Source organism: Rhincodon typus, chromosome 6 (genome assembly GCF_021869965.1).
Source record: "Rhincodon typus isolate 14 chromosome 6, sRhiTyp1.1, whole genome shotgun sequence".
Taxonomy (NCBI): domain Eukaryota; kingdom Metazoa; phylum Chordata; class Chondrichthyes; order Orectolobiformes; family Rhincodontidae; genus Rhincodon; species Rhincodon typus.
This window is the reverse complement of record NC_063337.1, coordinates 82,229,957-82,242,209: the sequence shown is the minus strand read 5'-3', so window position 1 is coordinate 82,242,209 and position 12,253 is coordinate 82,229,957. Positions and strand designations below refer to the sequence as shown.

The following is a 12,253-nucleotide window of genomic DNA, read 5'->3' as shown; positions in this document are numbered from 1 at the left end:
GATTTACTTTAGAAGAGAGAAATTCTACTGCCCCCAGAACATGAAAGCAATTACTAAAGGTTTGCTGGTCTTGCTTCGCAGAAGTGAACACATTATTTGCGCAAAGCACTCTTTCCAAATAATGATTCAACTCCTGTTTCTTACTAAAACTCAAATGGTATTTTTGCCCATTTCACAAAGCCTATATATACACTCACATTATGTGGCTGAATGATTTCCCATTCACACAACATTTTCACTGTATAAAAATGTACAGCGGTTTTATTGACATATACATTCCATATGTGTACAGCTGCAAGATAGGAGGCACACCCAGTATTGCACTTCATTAAAATTTCAGGCTCAAACATAACCCTTAGAAGTTTAAATGAAAATTGCAGTGTAACGTAGCAACTTTGTAATACACCTAACACTGATACCATATATACATTATGATATTCATAGACAACAAGCCCTAAAACATCCTCAACAGTCTATCAAATGAACAAGAATATACTCTCAACCATGACGTGGTTACAACTTCCAAGAATACTGTACAGGGTTACCCAAAAGTCGTACTCTGTGTACTTGTAGCAATTCTTCAATTTTGTAATTTGGAAGCTGTCCTTGTCCATACATCTCAATCGCTTTTAGAAAAAGCATCTTCTGTCAAGGTACCGTGTAGGTGTGTGATGCCTTACAGCTGAGGTTTGTAACGGCAGCATGCAAACACTTCACAAGTTTAAAGCCTTTTGAAAAACTCGAGTCATTTACAGCAATAAGTACGTGCACAAAAATAAAGTTCTTTTCTGTGCACAGCATGTTGTTCTTTCATTCAAATGATAGTGCGCCAATCCAAGTTACTGACTTCAGTTCAGAAACTGAAAAGATTTAAAAGGCTGGAAAATGCGAAGGAGCATCACTGCTGCATACTTAGAATGTGTGAGCATTTCTGCAAACACCACAGCCCAAAGCAAATTCCTCACCAGTGGCTGGGTGGACAACATGAAGAGGACACTCTGCTCCCTCAAGCTGTTTTCCTTTTGGACCTAGAGAAAAGAGTGGATAAAATGCAGTAGAGAGTCAGGTAAATAATCATTTTTGCCAAACTACAAACTACAATCTGATAATTAAAGCTACAGTTTTGATATCTCTAATATGCTTGGACCAGGTATGCAATACCACCTCATCTCTATCTTTTCAACATTCCCTCCACTGCAATTAATTCGTCCATTTTTCTTTAATTTATACTTACAATCACTAACCCTCTGAATTTTTTTTCCTCATTCTTTCTAAGTTGACAATGCCTTGTCCTCGAGTTGCTTCTCTCTGCAACATTTACTTAAACACCCCTTTCCTGCTTGTCAGGGACGTTTTGCTTCTTCCAGTTGTCCCTTCCTTTCTTTCTATCACCTATAGGGTCAGAAAACCCAACTGTGGGAATCACTTAATTAACTCAATGTTGTCTACCATGACTTCACAACCTGAATTTTTGTTCATTATCCAAGTCTCTCACTTGAACAGTAAAAATCACAGAACTCAATTTTCAGTATTTTCCATAAAGTTAAATGGGACAGAGTAAGCAAATTAAGAGAAATGACAAATTTTCTGGAAAGCACAAGACTTTTGGGTCATAGTTGAGTACCAAGAAATGCAATATGCCGACATATCACAGACTGATCGCTACCTCTGAAATCTGCTCTAATTTTTGCCTTCTTAGTGAGTGATACTTTAGTATGAACAGACAGGGACCAATAGGTCCCTGGTATCCCATTTTTCTTGCAACACAGTTGTAAAGGATTGATTATTGTTCTTGCTAAACTTGACTCTGTCCTTGCATGCATTTCCAGTAAGTCATTTCTCAGCAAACAGGAACATGGAACCTTACCACAATCTGTCTCCTTTAACTTGGGCTGGCTGGGAGGAAGGGGGGAGTAGATGGGGCATTTTCAAAAGCTGCTCTATGACTTGACTGAAAACTGCAAGTGAATGCAGCCATTTAAAAAAAAACAAACAAAACACTGGAGATCATTTCTAGAGGGACAGAATTGAAAAGTAAAAATGTCATGTTAAACTGATACAGAACCTTGATTGGACCACAGTTGGATAACTGAACATTTCTGGTTTTAAAATTGTATAAAATGACAGAAGCATTGGAGAAGGTGCAAACATTATCTGCAGAATTGTACCAAAACTGATTATATTCGTCAGAAAAGACAAAACTGGTTGTATCTCCATTCTGGAAAAGACTGAGGGGGAATGGCCTGATGAAGATCTTCAATGGGTTTCATGGTAAAAGATAACGCTTCCATTCACACCCACTCAGGAGTCAAATACAATTAACTTGCGAACATGATAGGGAATTCAGGAAAAACAATATTCCTCAGAGAATTGTTGGACTGTGCACAGCTCACTATCACAAGATGCAGTTTAAGTGAATAGAATAGATAAATGCAATTGAGAGGCTAGAGAAGCACATGATGGTGAAAAGAACAGTATAAATTAATGGGATCAGAAGAGGAGGGGGTTTGGGGGAAGCCCATGTTGAGGATAAGCAAGGTATAATGTGCAAAATAGTCTGTTTTTCTCTGTGAATATGTTGCGCTACAACTTGGGACAAATTTTTAAAACCTAATCCAGGAGACCAAAAGTCAGATATTGTTTTAATAACAGGAATTAAAACATCTTATGTCGTGGAGCAACCAGTTATTCTAAACAGATAAGAACAAATAAGATACCTGCAGGACAACGGGGAAGTTCTTCTTTAGGAATACTTGTCATCCTCTGGAAGTCGTCATGGCAAGCATTACAGAAATGTGTTGTTCCAAAGCAAAAAAACACTGCCACAGAGCAGCAATACCGACATTTGTACTCCAGGAAGTCTGTACCATGTTTGGGACACATCTGTCAAGGATTATCAACATGTAACTTCAGGATACTAACAAAACATTTTTAGCAAACTGAAAATTGTATATTTCAATTTATTTATTTGATTGTTACTAGCATTGAGATATAAACACACATATAACATCTATGCTTTTTTGAAAATTAAAGATCTTTTGACTCTATGGTTTTACAAGGTGAAGTAGGGGGTGGTGGTGGTGGTTATCTGCTCTTAGGCCTCATTGTGGTGCTTTTAACCAAACTTCTAGGATGTAGTGTGTTAACCTTACTAAAAACAGCCCTGTAGTTGAGGGGAGCTTGTACTGTATTATAGCTTCTGTTCCACACCAACCACCACCACTTCATCACAGACAATAAATCAAGCAAAATTCTATTTATCCTTTTAAAAACATCTCACTAAGTGACAGACAATGCATTTATTCCACGGAATTTCTAACAAATTAACTTGCAAACAACATGAACAACTAAATGATAACATTATTAAGAAACCCCTCAGAAGAAGTAAACAAGGAATACCTGTGCTCTAGAGACATCTGAACAAGCACCACAGATCAATTCCCGTGGGTCATAGTCATCGCCTTGCCCTGCTTCAGCATCACATCTTGCTTCACCACCAAAATAAGCCTACATGACAGAGAAGAATTATTTTTGGAACCGGTTGTATTAACGTTGTGAAAGTATACGGTTATCAAGTGCCACTTCAGTGAATACAGTTTTGAGTGAAAAGCCTGCATCTTGAAGACACAATGTGTTCAACCCCGAAAGCATTCTAACTCTTTATACAGCTTTCGACATGATTGTATAACTTTTGCTTGAGGATGCCAACAAACCTGAGGCTTTGCAAAACATGTTGCCAAGTCTGTGAAATAGCTTAGAATTTGTTTTGTGCAAATTGCACTGTCAATTTTAATCATGTTGCTAGTTTCATTAATAGTTTGCTTGAAACACTGACAAGGCCAAAGTGTGAAATAGGAAAAAATCCCCCAAATCAGTGTAGTTTCTGAAGAGCTACTACAGAATTCTCACCAGACTCAAAGACTAAACTACGAATTCCAGTAAAATCAGTTGCTGATAAAAGTGATAAAGAAAACTGTGACATTTAGATTATGTGCATTAATTTTTACATATATATTTAGTGTGGATCAGTTGTCCAATCTTGGAGTTTTAAAAAAAAAAGAAGAGTCTGAATGAGGTTAAATGATATTCAAAAATTATTCAAGATAACAGCATCCAAACAGACAAGTTCTTTGCTGGGTCTATCCTTGTTACATTAGAATACAAGTTTCCTGGTTCATCTTTCTCTCCAACCCACTGATACCCCTTCCTCATCTCCCGAGAATTTTAAGAAATGATGGTACACCCTTTTCTGGTTTTAACAGAATGAAGGATTGTTAATGAGATTCATGAAGCAAGTCCAAGTAGTTTCCTTTTTCTGAAAATAATACAATCAGGCATACTCTCCATTTCAACCAAAAAGGCAAAATCAAATCACTATTCATCAGCTAAAAAGGATTTGTTAAAATATGAACCTACCTTTTTACACTTATAGCAGACATAGTAAGCGTATCTATTCATTGCAAATCCAGCAGGATCATTGTGAAAACGGACACCTGGAGTAGTGATGGCATCACTTTTATGCAAACCTTCATATTCTAGTCTCATTAGAGCCTTCTTCCTTACATCTTCATAGAGGTCTTTGATAGGATCAAGTTGATCTTTTAACACTAGATGATTTATTTTGTTCTGGAATTACACAAAATCTGAAGTTTTTCTCAAATTCTCAAGTATTGAAACCCGTGCCACAAAGGCTAATCCAGAATTTAAAGGAAATCAATCTGAAGGATTCTCACCTTGCATATAGGGCATGCCATAAAGCCAAAAGTTATTCTTGGGCCAAGCCACTGATTTTCAAGAACTCTTCTACAGCAGTGTAGATGGAAAACATGACTACAGTCCAACTTTAAAAAGAGGGAAAGCACGAGTTAATGATATTATATTTGGACATTTGCAAACCTTAGAACTTTAAAATAAACAAGGCTTCCTCTAGTAAAACAGCATAAAATGATTGCAATCACGCAAGAATATATGAATCAGACTTGTACGAGTAAACACTAAAAGCTTAATAGTGAGCTAAAAGGGTTGTATTAAATCTTAGGACACCGTTGATAGTCAAAAATGAGCCTGTTATAAACAGTAGCATGTCGATCTCGCTGCTATGCTGACAGAAGGTGCAGACGTCAACCTGATCCAATGAAGAGTAATTTTTATTGCTGAACAATAATCAGTGGAAATAATCTGCATTTATATTGCTTTTTAATACAGTAAAATTGCTTCAAGACACGTTGCAGAAACATTATGGAATAAAATTTGACATCAATGACACATGATGGCATATAAGTAACCATAGCTTAGACAAAGATGTTTTAGAAGTGCTCAGAAAATTGGAAAGGTGGGGAGTCAGCAAGGTTTAAGGTGAGAAATCCAGAGCTGAAAGTATGTTGTCAATAGTAAAGAGATGAAAATTGTGATGAGAAAAACAGCCAGACTGGAGGAACGCAAATATTTCTGAAGATTGTTAAAGTTGTGGGATGATCACAGAGGGCACTGAACATAACAAAACAGAATTCTAAAAATCAAGATGCTACCAAACTGGGAGGAAACAGGACTGGAAGAATATGATGTGTCAGCTAAGACCAGTCAGCAGAGTTTTTGATAAGCTCAAGATTAACAGATATTTTCTAGTTGTTTTCCAAAATGTGACATTATTTTGCAAAAATTACAAAGAGGCTGCTATTTATCTTACAGAATTTCTGTAAGAAGGGTCCTGAAATGTCAACTTTCCTGCTCCTCTGATGCTGCCTGGCCTGCTGTGTTGCTCCAGCTCCATACTATTATATTTTACTGAAAAGTTTTATTAACAAGAATTTTAAAAAAAAATCACGTGCAACTGAGTCTCTAAATAAATAACATTTATTTTGAAGCGACTACACAACAAAAAGAAATTAACCTCCACAAATAATGTGGTTTACCTGAACTGCAGGAGCTGCTGAAAGTGCCTCAGTAAAGCAGATCATACACATATCATCAGCATCTTGTTTAAGACATATTGCGTTTTTGTCACATCCATGTAAACAAGGTAAACAATGTTCTTCGCCTTTAACTCCACCACAGGGATGACCACAGGAATGGGTTTTTCCACAGGCAGTCTTAGCATATTCCTGGTTTAAAATTATTAAAATAAACACACGTTACTATGAGAACAAATATTTTTGGAGGGAAAAAACCAACACACATTGTGCGGGCCAATTATTTAAACTGTGTTTGACAAACGTTCTGTAGCAGACTTAATTTTACTCACTTGGCAATCTGTATCAGAGCATACACTGCCCACTGCTGATAACTCTGTTCCGTTTCTTGATCCACAGAAGCGACATGCTTCAGAGCTGCTTGACGCAGGTTTGCCTTAAATTAAGGAAACAAATTTGGGTCAAAGAAAATATTTGACAACCCCTTCCTAGTTTTTGATAATATAACCAAGTTATATGGATGTATCTTTTTATATTAATGTAAATACACTGTTCATCCTTGCATGCCTCAAGTCTATGAGGAAGTTAAATATTGTAAGCTTAAACTAATGGCTTTGATTATACAAATCTCTGTTTGACACCAACCACACAAGCTACAACTGATTTCATTTCATTAGATTAAAATCTACAGATAACTGTTAGGTGATGGACTAGTGGCATTAATCGCTAGACTATGAATCCAGAAAGCCAGCTACTGTTCTGGGGACCTGGGTTTGAATCCCACCGCAGCAGATGGTGGAATTTGAATTCAATAATTTAAAAAAATCTGGACTTAAGGACCTACTAATCACCATGAAATCATTGCCGATTGTCGGGCAAAACCCATCTGGTTCACGAATATCCTTCAGGGAAGGAAATCTGCCATCCTTACCTGGTCTGGCCTACATGCGACTCCAGACTCCCAGCAATGTGATTGACTCTCAATTGCCCTCTGAAATGGCCTAGGAAGCCACTCAGTTGTACCAATTGTTACAAAGTCTCAAAGAAATGAAACTGGACAGATCACCTGGCATCGACCTAGGCACTGGAAAAGAATGGCAGAAACAGCCCTGTCAACCCTGCAAGTCCTTCTCACTAACATCGGGTTAGTGTCAAACTTGGGAGAGCCGTCTCACAGACTAGTTAAGCAACAGCCTGACATTGTCTGTAAGGTATGATTCTATGAGTATGACCATGTCCCAGACAACACCATCATCATCATCATCCCTGGATATACCATGTCTCACCAGCAGGACAGACCCAGCACAGTGGTATACAGTTGTCGGGGGGTGTTGCTCTAGGAGTCCTCAACATTGACTCCGGACCCCATGAAGTCTAGTGGCTTCAGGTTAAACATGGACAAGGAAACGTCCTGCTGATTACCACATACCGTCCTCCCTCGGCTGACGAATCAGTATTCTTCAATTTTGAACAACACTTGGAGGATGCACTGAGAATGGCAAGGGCACAAAATGTACTCTGGATGGGGGATTTCAATGTCCACCACCAAAGTGGCTCAGCAGCAGTACTACTGATCGAGCTGGTCGGGTCCTAAAGAACGTAGCTGCTAGACTGGGTCTGCGGCAGGTGGTGAGGGAACCAACAAGGGAGAGAAAAACATACTTGACCTCAGCCTTAACAATCTGCCAGCTGCAATTGCATCTGTCCATGACAGTATCAGAAAGAGTGACCATCGCACAGTCCTTGTGGAGACCAAGTCCCAGCTTCACAGTGAGAATGACTTCCATCGTGTTGTGTGGCACTATCACCGTGTTAAATGGGACAGACTTCACACAGATCTAGCAACTCAAGACTGGGCATCCATGAGGCACTCTGGGCCATCAACAGCAGAGTTGTATAACAGAGTTATACTCCAGCACAATCTGTAATCTCATGGCCAGGCATATCCTCCACTCAACTGTTACCATCAAGCCAGGGGATCAACCCTGGTTCAATGGAGAGTGCAGGAGGGCATGCACCAGACATACCTAAAGATGAGGTGAAGCCACCAAAACAGGACTACTTGTATGCCGAACAGCGAAAGCAGCAAGTGATAGACAGAGCTAAGTGATGTAGCCGTTCTAAGATCTGTAGTTCTGCCACATCCAATCGTGAATGGTGGTGGATAATTAAACAACTCACAGAGGAAGAGGCTCCACAAATATCCCCATCCTCAATGATGGAAGAGCCCACCACATCAATGTAAATGTTAAGGCTGAAGCATTCACAGCAATCTTCAGCCAGAAGTGCCAAGTGGATGATCCATCTCATGCTCCTCCAATGGTCCCCAGCATTACAGATACCAGTTTTCAGCCAATTCGATTCACTCCACGTGATATCAAGAAACAGCTGGAGGCACAGGATACTGCAAAGGCTACAGGCCTTGACAACATTCCGGCAATAGTACTGAAGACTTGTGCTCCAGAACTTGCCACTCCCCTAGCCAAGCTGTTCCAGTACAGTTACAACACTGGCATCTACCCAACAATGTGGAAAATTGCCCAAGTATGTCCTATACACAAAAAGCAGGACAAATCTAATCCGGCCAATTACCGCCCCATCAGTCTACTCTCGAACATCAGTAAAATGATGGAAGGTGTATTCAACAGTGATATCATGCAGCATCTACTCAGCAATAACCTGCTCAGTGACACCCAGTTTGGGTTCTGCCAAGACCACTCAGCTCCTGACCTCATTACAGCCTTGGTTCAAACATGGACAAAAGAGCTGAATTCCAGCGGTGAGGTGAGAGTGGCAGCCCTTGATATCAAGGGTGCATTCGACAGAGTGTGGCATCAAGGAGCCACAGCAAAACTGGCATCGAGTATCTGGGGGCAAATGCTCTGGTGGTTGGAGTCATACTTGACAAGTAGGAAGATGGACGTGGTTGTTGGAGGTCAATCATCTCAGCACCAGGATATCTCTGCAGGAGTTCCTCAGGGTAGTGTTCTTGGCCCAACCACCTTCAACTGCTTCGTCAATGACATTCCCTTCATCATAAGGTTGGAAGTGGGGATGTTTGCCAATGATTGCACAATGTTCAGCACCATTTGCAACGACTCAGACACTAAAACAGTCCGTGTCCAAATGCAACAGGATCTGGACAATATCCAGGATTGGGCTGACAAGTGGCAAGTGACAAGTGACATTTGCACCTCACCAATGCCAGTTTATGCTCACCACAAATAAGAGACAGAGACAATCTAACAACCATCCCTTGACATTCAACAGTGTTACCATCACTGAATCCCCCACCATCAACATCCTGGGGGTTATCATTAACCAGAGACTCAACTAGACTCATTGCATAAACACACTGATTACAAGAGCAGGCTAGAAGCTAGGAACACTGCGGACAGTAACTCATCTCCTGACTCCTCAAAGCCTGTTCACCATCTACAAGGCTCAAGTCAGGAGTGTGATGGAATACTCCCCACTTGCCTGGATGAATGCAGCCCCAACAACACTCCAGAAGCTTGACATCATCCGGGACAAAGCAGCCTACTTAATTGGCAATACATCCACAAGCATCCACTCCCTCCACCACTGACGCTCAGTAGCAGCAGCATGTACTATCTACAAGATGCACTGCAGATATTCATCAAAGATCCTCAGACAGCACCTTCCAAACCCATGACCACTTCCATCTAAAAGGACAAGGGCAGCAGACATATGGGAACACCACCACCTCCAAGCTCCACTCCAAGCAACTCATCATCCTGACTTGGAAATATATCGGCGTTTCTTCACTGCCGATTTGACAAAATCCTGGAATTCGTCCCTAATAGCATTGTGGGTCAACCTAAGTGGTGGACTGCAGCAGTTCAAGGCAGCAGCTCACCACCAACTTCTCAAGGACAACTCGGAATGGGCAAGAAGTGCTGGCCAGCCAGCGACACCCACAAATTAATGGGGAAAAAAATTCACAGATATATCACTATTTGAATTCCAAATCAGACCTACTCATGATAATAGTTACTGCAGATCACAGCTGGCCAATCGATTATTTCTTTTAAAAATGCCGAGACCTTTGTGCATGTTTTAACAGGTTTTTTTTGGGGCGGGGGGTGTGGTAATCAATGTACGTACAGAACCTTATGCATTTAACTCTAATGTCACTCTCATTATCTTTCTTCTTCAGATGTGGCAACTCTTTTAAGGTAGCCCTTGCTTAACACCATCCTTCACAGGATTTACAATGATGTCACTTTCCAGTTACAATAGAACATAGAACAGTACAGGCCCTTCGGCCCACAATGTTGTGCACAACTTTTACGCTAAATCTAAGGTCTATCTAACCTCCACATGCCTAACTAATCGCTGCTTAAATGCCCCTAATGAGGCCGACTCCACTACCCTCTCCGGCAATGCATTCCACGCCCCTACCACTCTGAGTAAAGAACCTATCTCTGACGTCTCCCCTATATCTACCTCCACTCACTTAAAAACTATACTCCCTCGTAATAGCTACCTCCACCCGAGGAAAAAGTCTCTGGCTGCCCACTCTAACTATACCTCTGATCATTTTGTACACCTCTATCAAGTCACCTCTCATCTTTTGTCGTTCTAAAGAGGAAAGCCCTAGCTCTCTCAACCTTTCCTTGTAGGACCTTCCCTCCATTCCAGGCAACATCCTGGCAAATCTCCTCTGCACCTTTTCCAATGCTTCCACATCTTTCCTGTAATGATGCGATCAGAACTGGACACAATACTCCAGATGTGGCTGAACCAGGGTTTTGTATAGCTGGAGCACAACTTCGCAGCTCTTGAACTCAATCCCTCTAATAATGAAAGCTAACACATCATACGCCTTCTTAACAACTCTATCCGCCTGGGTGGCGGCTTTCAGGGAACTGTGGACATGAACCCCGAACATGAACTCTTCTCCTCCACACTGCCAAGAATCTTTCCGTTAACCCTGTATTCTGCTTTCAAATTGGTCCTTCCAAAATGAATCACCTCACACTTTTCAGGGTTAAATTCCATCTGAACTTCTCAGCCCAGCTCTGCATCCTATCAAAATCCTTTTGTAACCTAGAACAGCCCTCCGCACTGTCCACAATGTGACCCACCTTCGTATCATCCGTGAACTTACGAATCCACCCTTCCACTCCTACATCCAAATCATTCACAAAAATCACAAATAGAAGAGGACCCAGAACAGATCCTTGTGGTACACCACTTGTAACGGAGAACCATGTTGAATATCTTCCGTCCACTACCACCCTTTGTCTAAGGGTCAGCCAATTCTGAATCCAATCTACCACATTTCCCCCTATCCCATGCCTCCTTACTTTCTGCATGAGCCTACCATGGGGAACCTTATCAAACACCTTACTTAAATCCACGTATACCACATCCACTGCTCTACCTTCATCCATGTGTTTGGTCACCTCTTCAAAGAATTCAATAAGGTTTGTGAGGCATGATCAACTTCTCACAAATCCATGCTGACCATTACGAATCAATCTGTGCCGATCCAAGTGATCATAAATCCTATCTCTCAAAGCTCTTTCCAATAATTTGCCCATCAGTGAAGAAAGACGAACTGGCCTGTAATTTCCGGAGTTATCCCTATTCCCTTTTTTGAACAAGGGAATGACGTTTGCCACGCTCCAATCTTCCGGCACTATACCCGTGGACAGTGAGGACGAAAAGATCATCGCCAAAGGCCCTGCGATCTCTTCCCTCGCTTCCCATAGAATTCTTGGATAAATCCCATCAGGCCCAGGGGACTTCTCTATCTTCAAGTTCCTCAAAATTCATAGTACATCTTCCTTACTAACATCCACCTCCTCTAGCCTACCAGCCTGTTTCACACTGTCCTCCCCTACAACTAGGTCCATCTCAGTTGTGAATACCGAAGAAAAGTATTCATTAAGGACCTCTCCTATCTTTTTAGGCTCCGTGCACAAATTCCCTTTACAATCCTTGATCGGCAGCTACCCTTTCTCTGGTCATTCTCTTATTCCTCACATGCACGTAAAAAGCCTTGGGGTTTTCCTTGATCCTATCTGCCAAGGTTTTCTCATGCCCCCTTATAGCTCTCCTAAGTCTTTCTTCAGCTCCTTCCTGGCTAGCTTGTATCCCTCTAGAGCTTTTTCGATCCTTGTTTCCTAAACCTTATAAAAGCATCCTTCTTCCTCTTAACTAGTCATTCGACCTCTCGAGAACCAAAGCTCCCTCACTCGACCGCATCTTCCCTGCCTGCTAGGGACAAACATATCAAGCACATGCAGTATGCATTCCTTAAACAAACAAACAAACAAACAAACAAACAAACAAACAAACAAACAAACAAACAA

The 12,253-nt window shown here is 41.0% G+C and overlaps 1 protein-coding gene across 1 annotated transcript in view; it reads right to left on the bottom strand.

Moving 5' to 3' along the window:
- Positions 1–232: 232 nt before the first annotated feature.
- mycbp2 (MYC binding protein 2) overlaps positions 233–12,253 on the bottom strand; it is a 214,825-nt gene continuing 202,804 nt past the window's right edge. The window contains exons 74-80 of the mRNA XM_048598403.1: positions 6,242–6,345; positions 5,913–6,101; positions 4,734–4,841; positions 4,417–4,626; positions 3,400–3,507; positions 2,718–2,883; positions 233–1,028 (exon numbers count right to left, since the gene is read on the bottom strand). Coding sequence (XP_048454360.1) covers positions 913–1,028; positions 2,718–2,883; positions 3,400–3,507; positions 4,417–4,626; positions 4,734–4,841; positions 5,913–6,101; positions 6,242–6,345 — 1,001 coding nt within the window. The 3' untranslated portion in view covers positions 233–912. The remainder of the gene's footprint in view (positions 1,029–2,717; positions 2,884–3,399; positions 3,508–4,416; positions 4,627–4,733; positions 4,842–5,912; positions 6,102–6,241; positions 6,346–12,253) is intronic.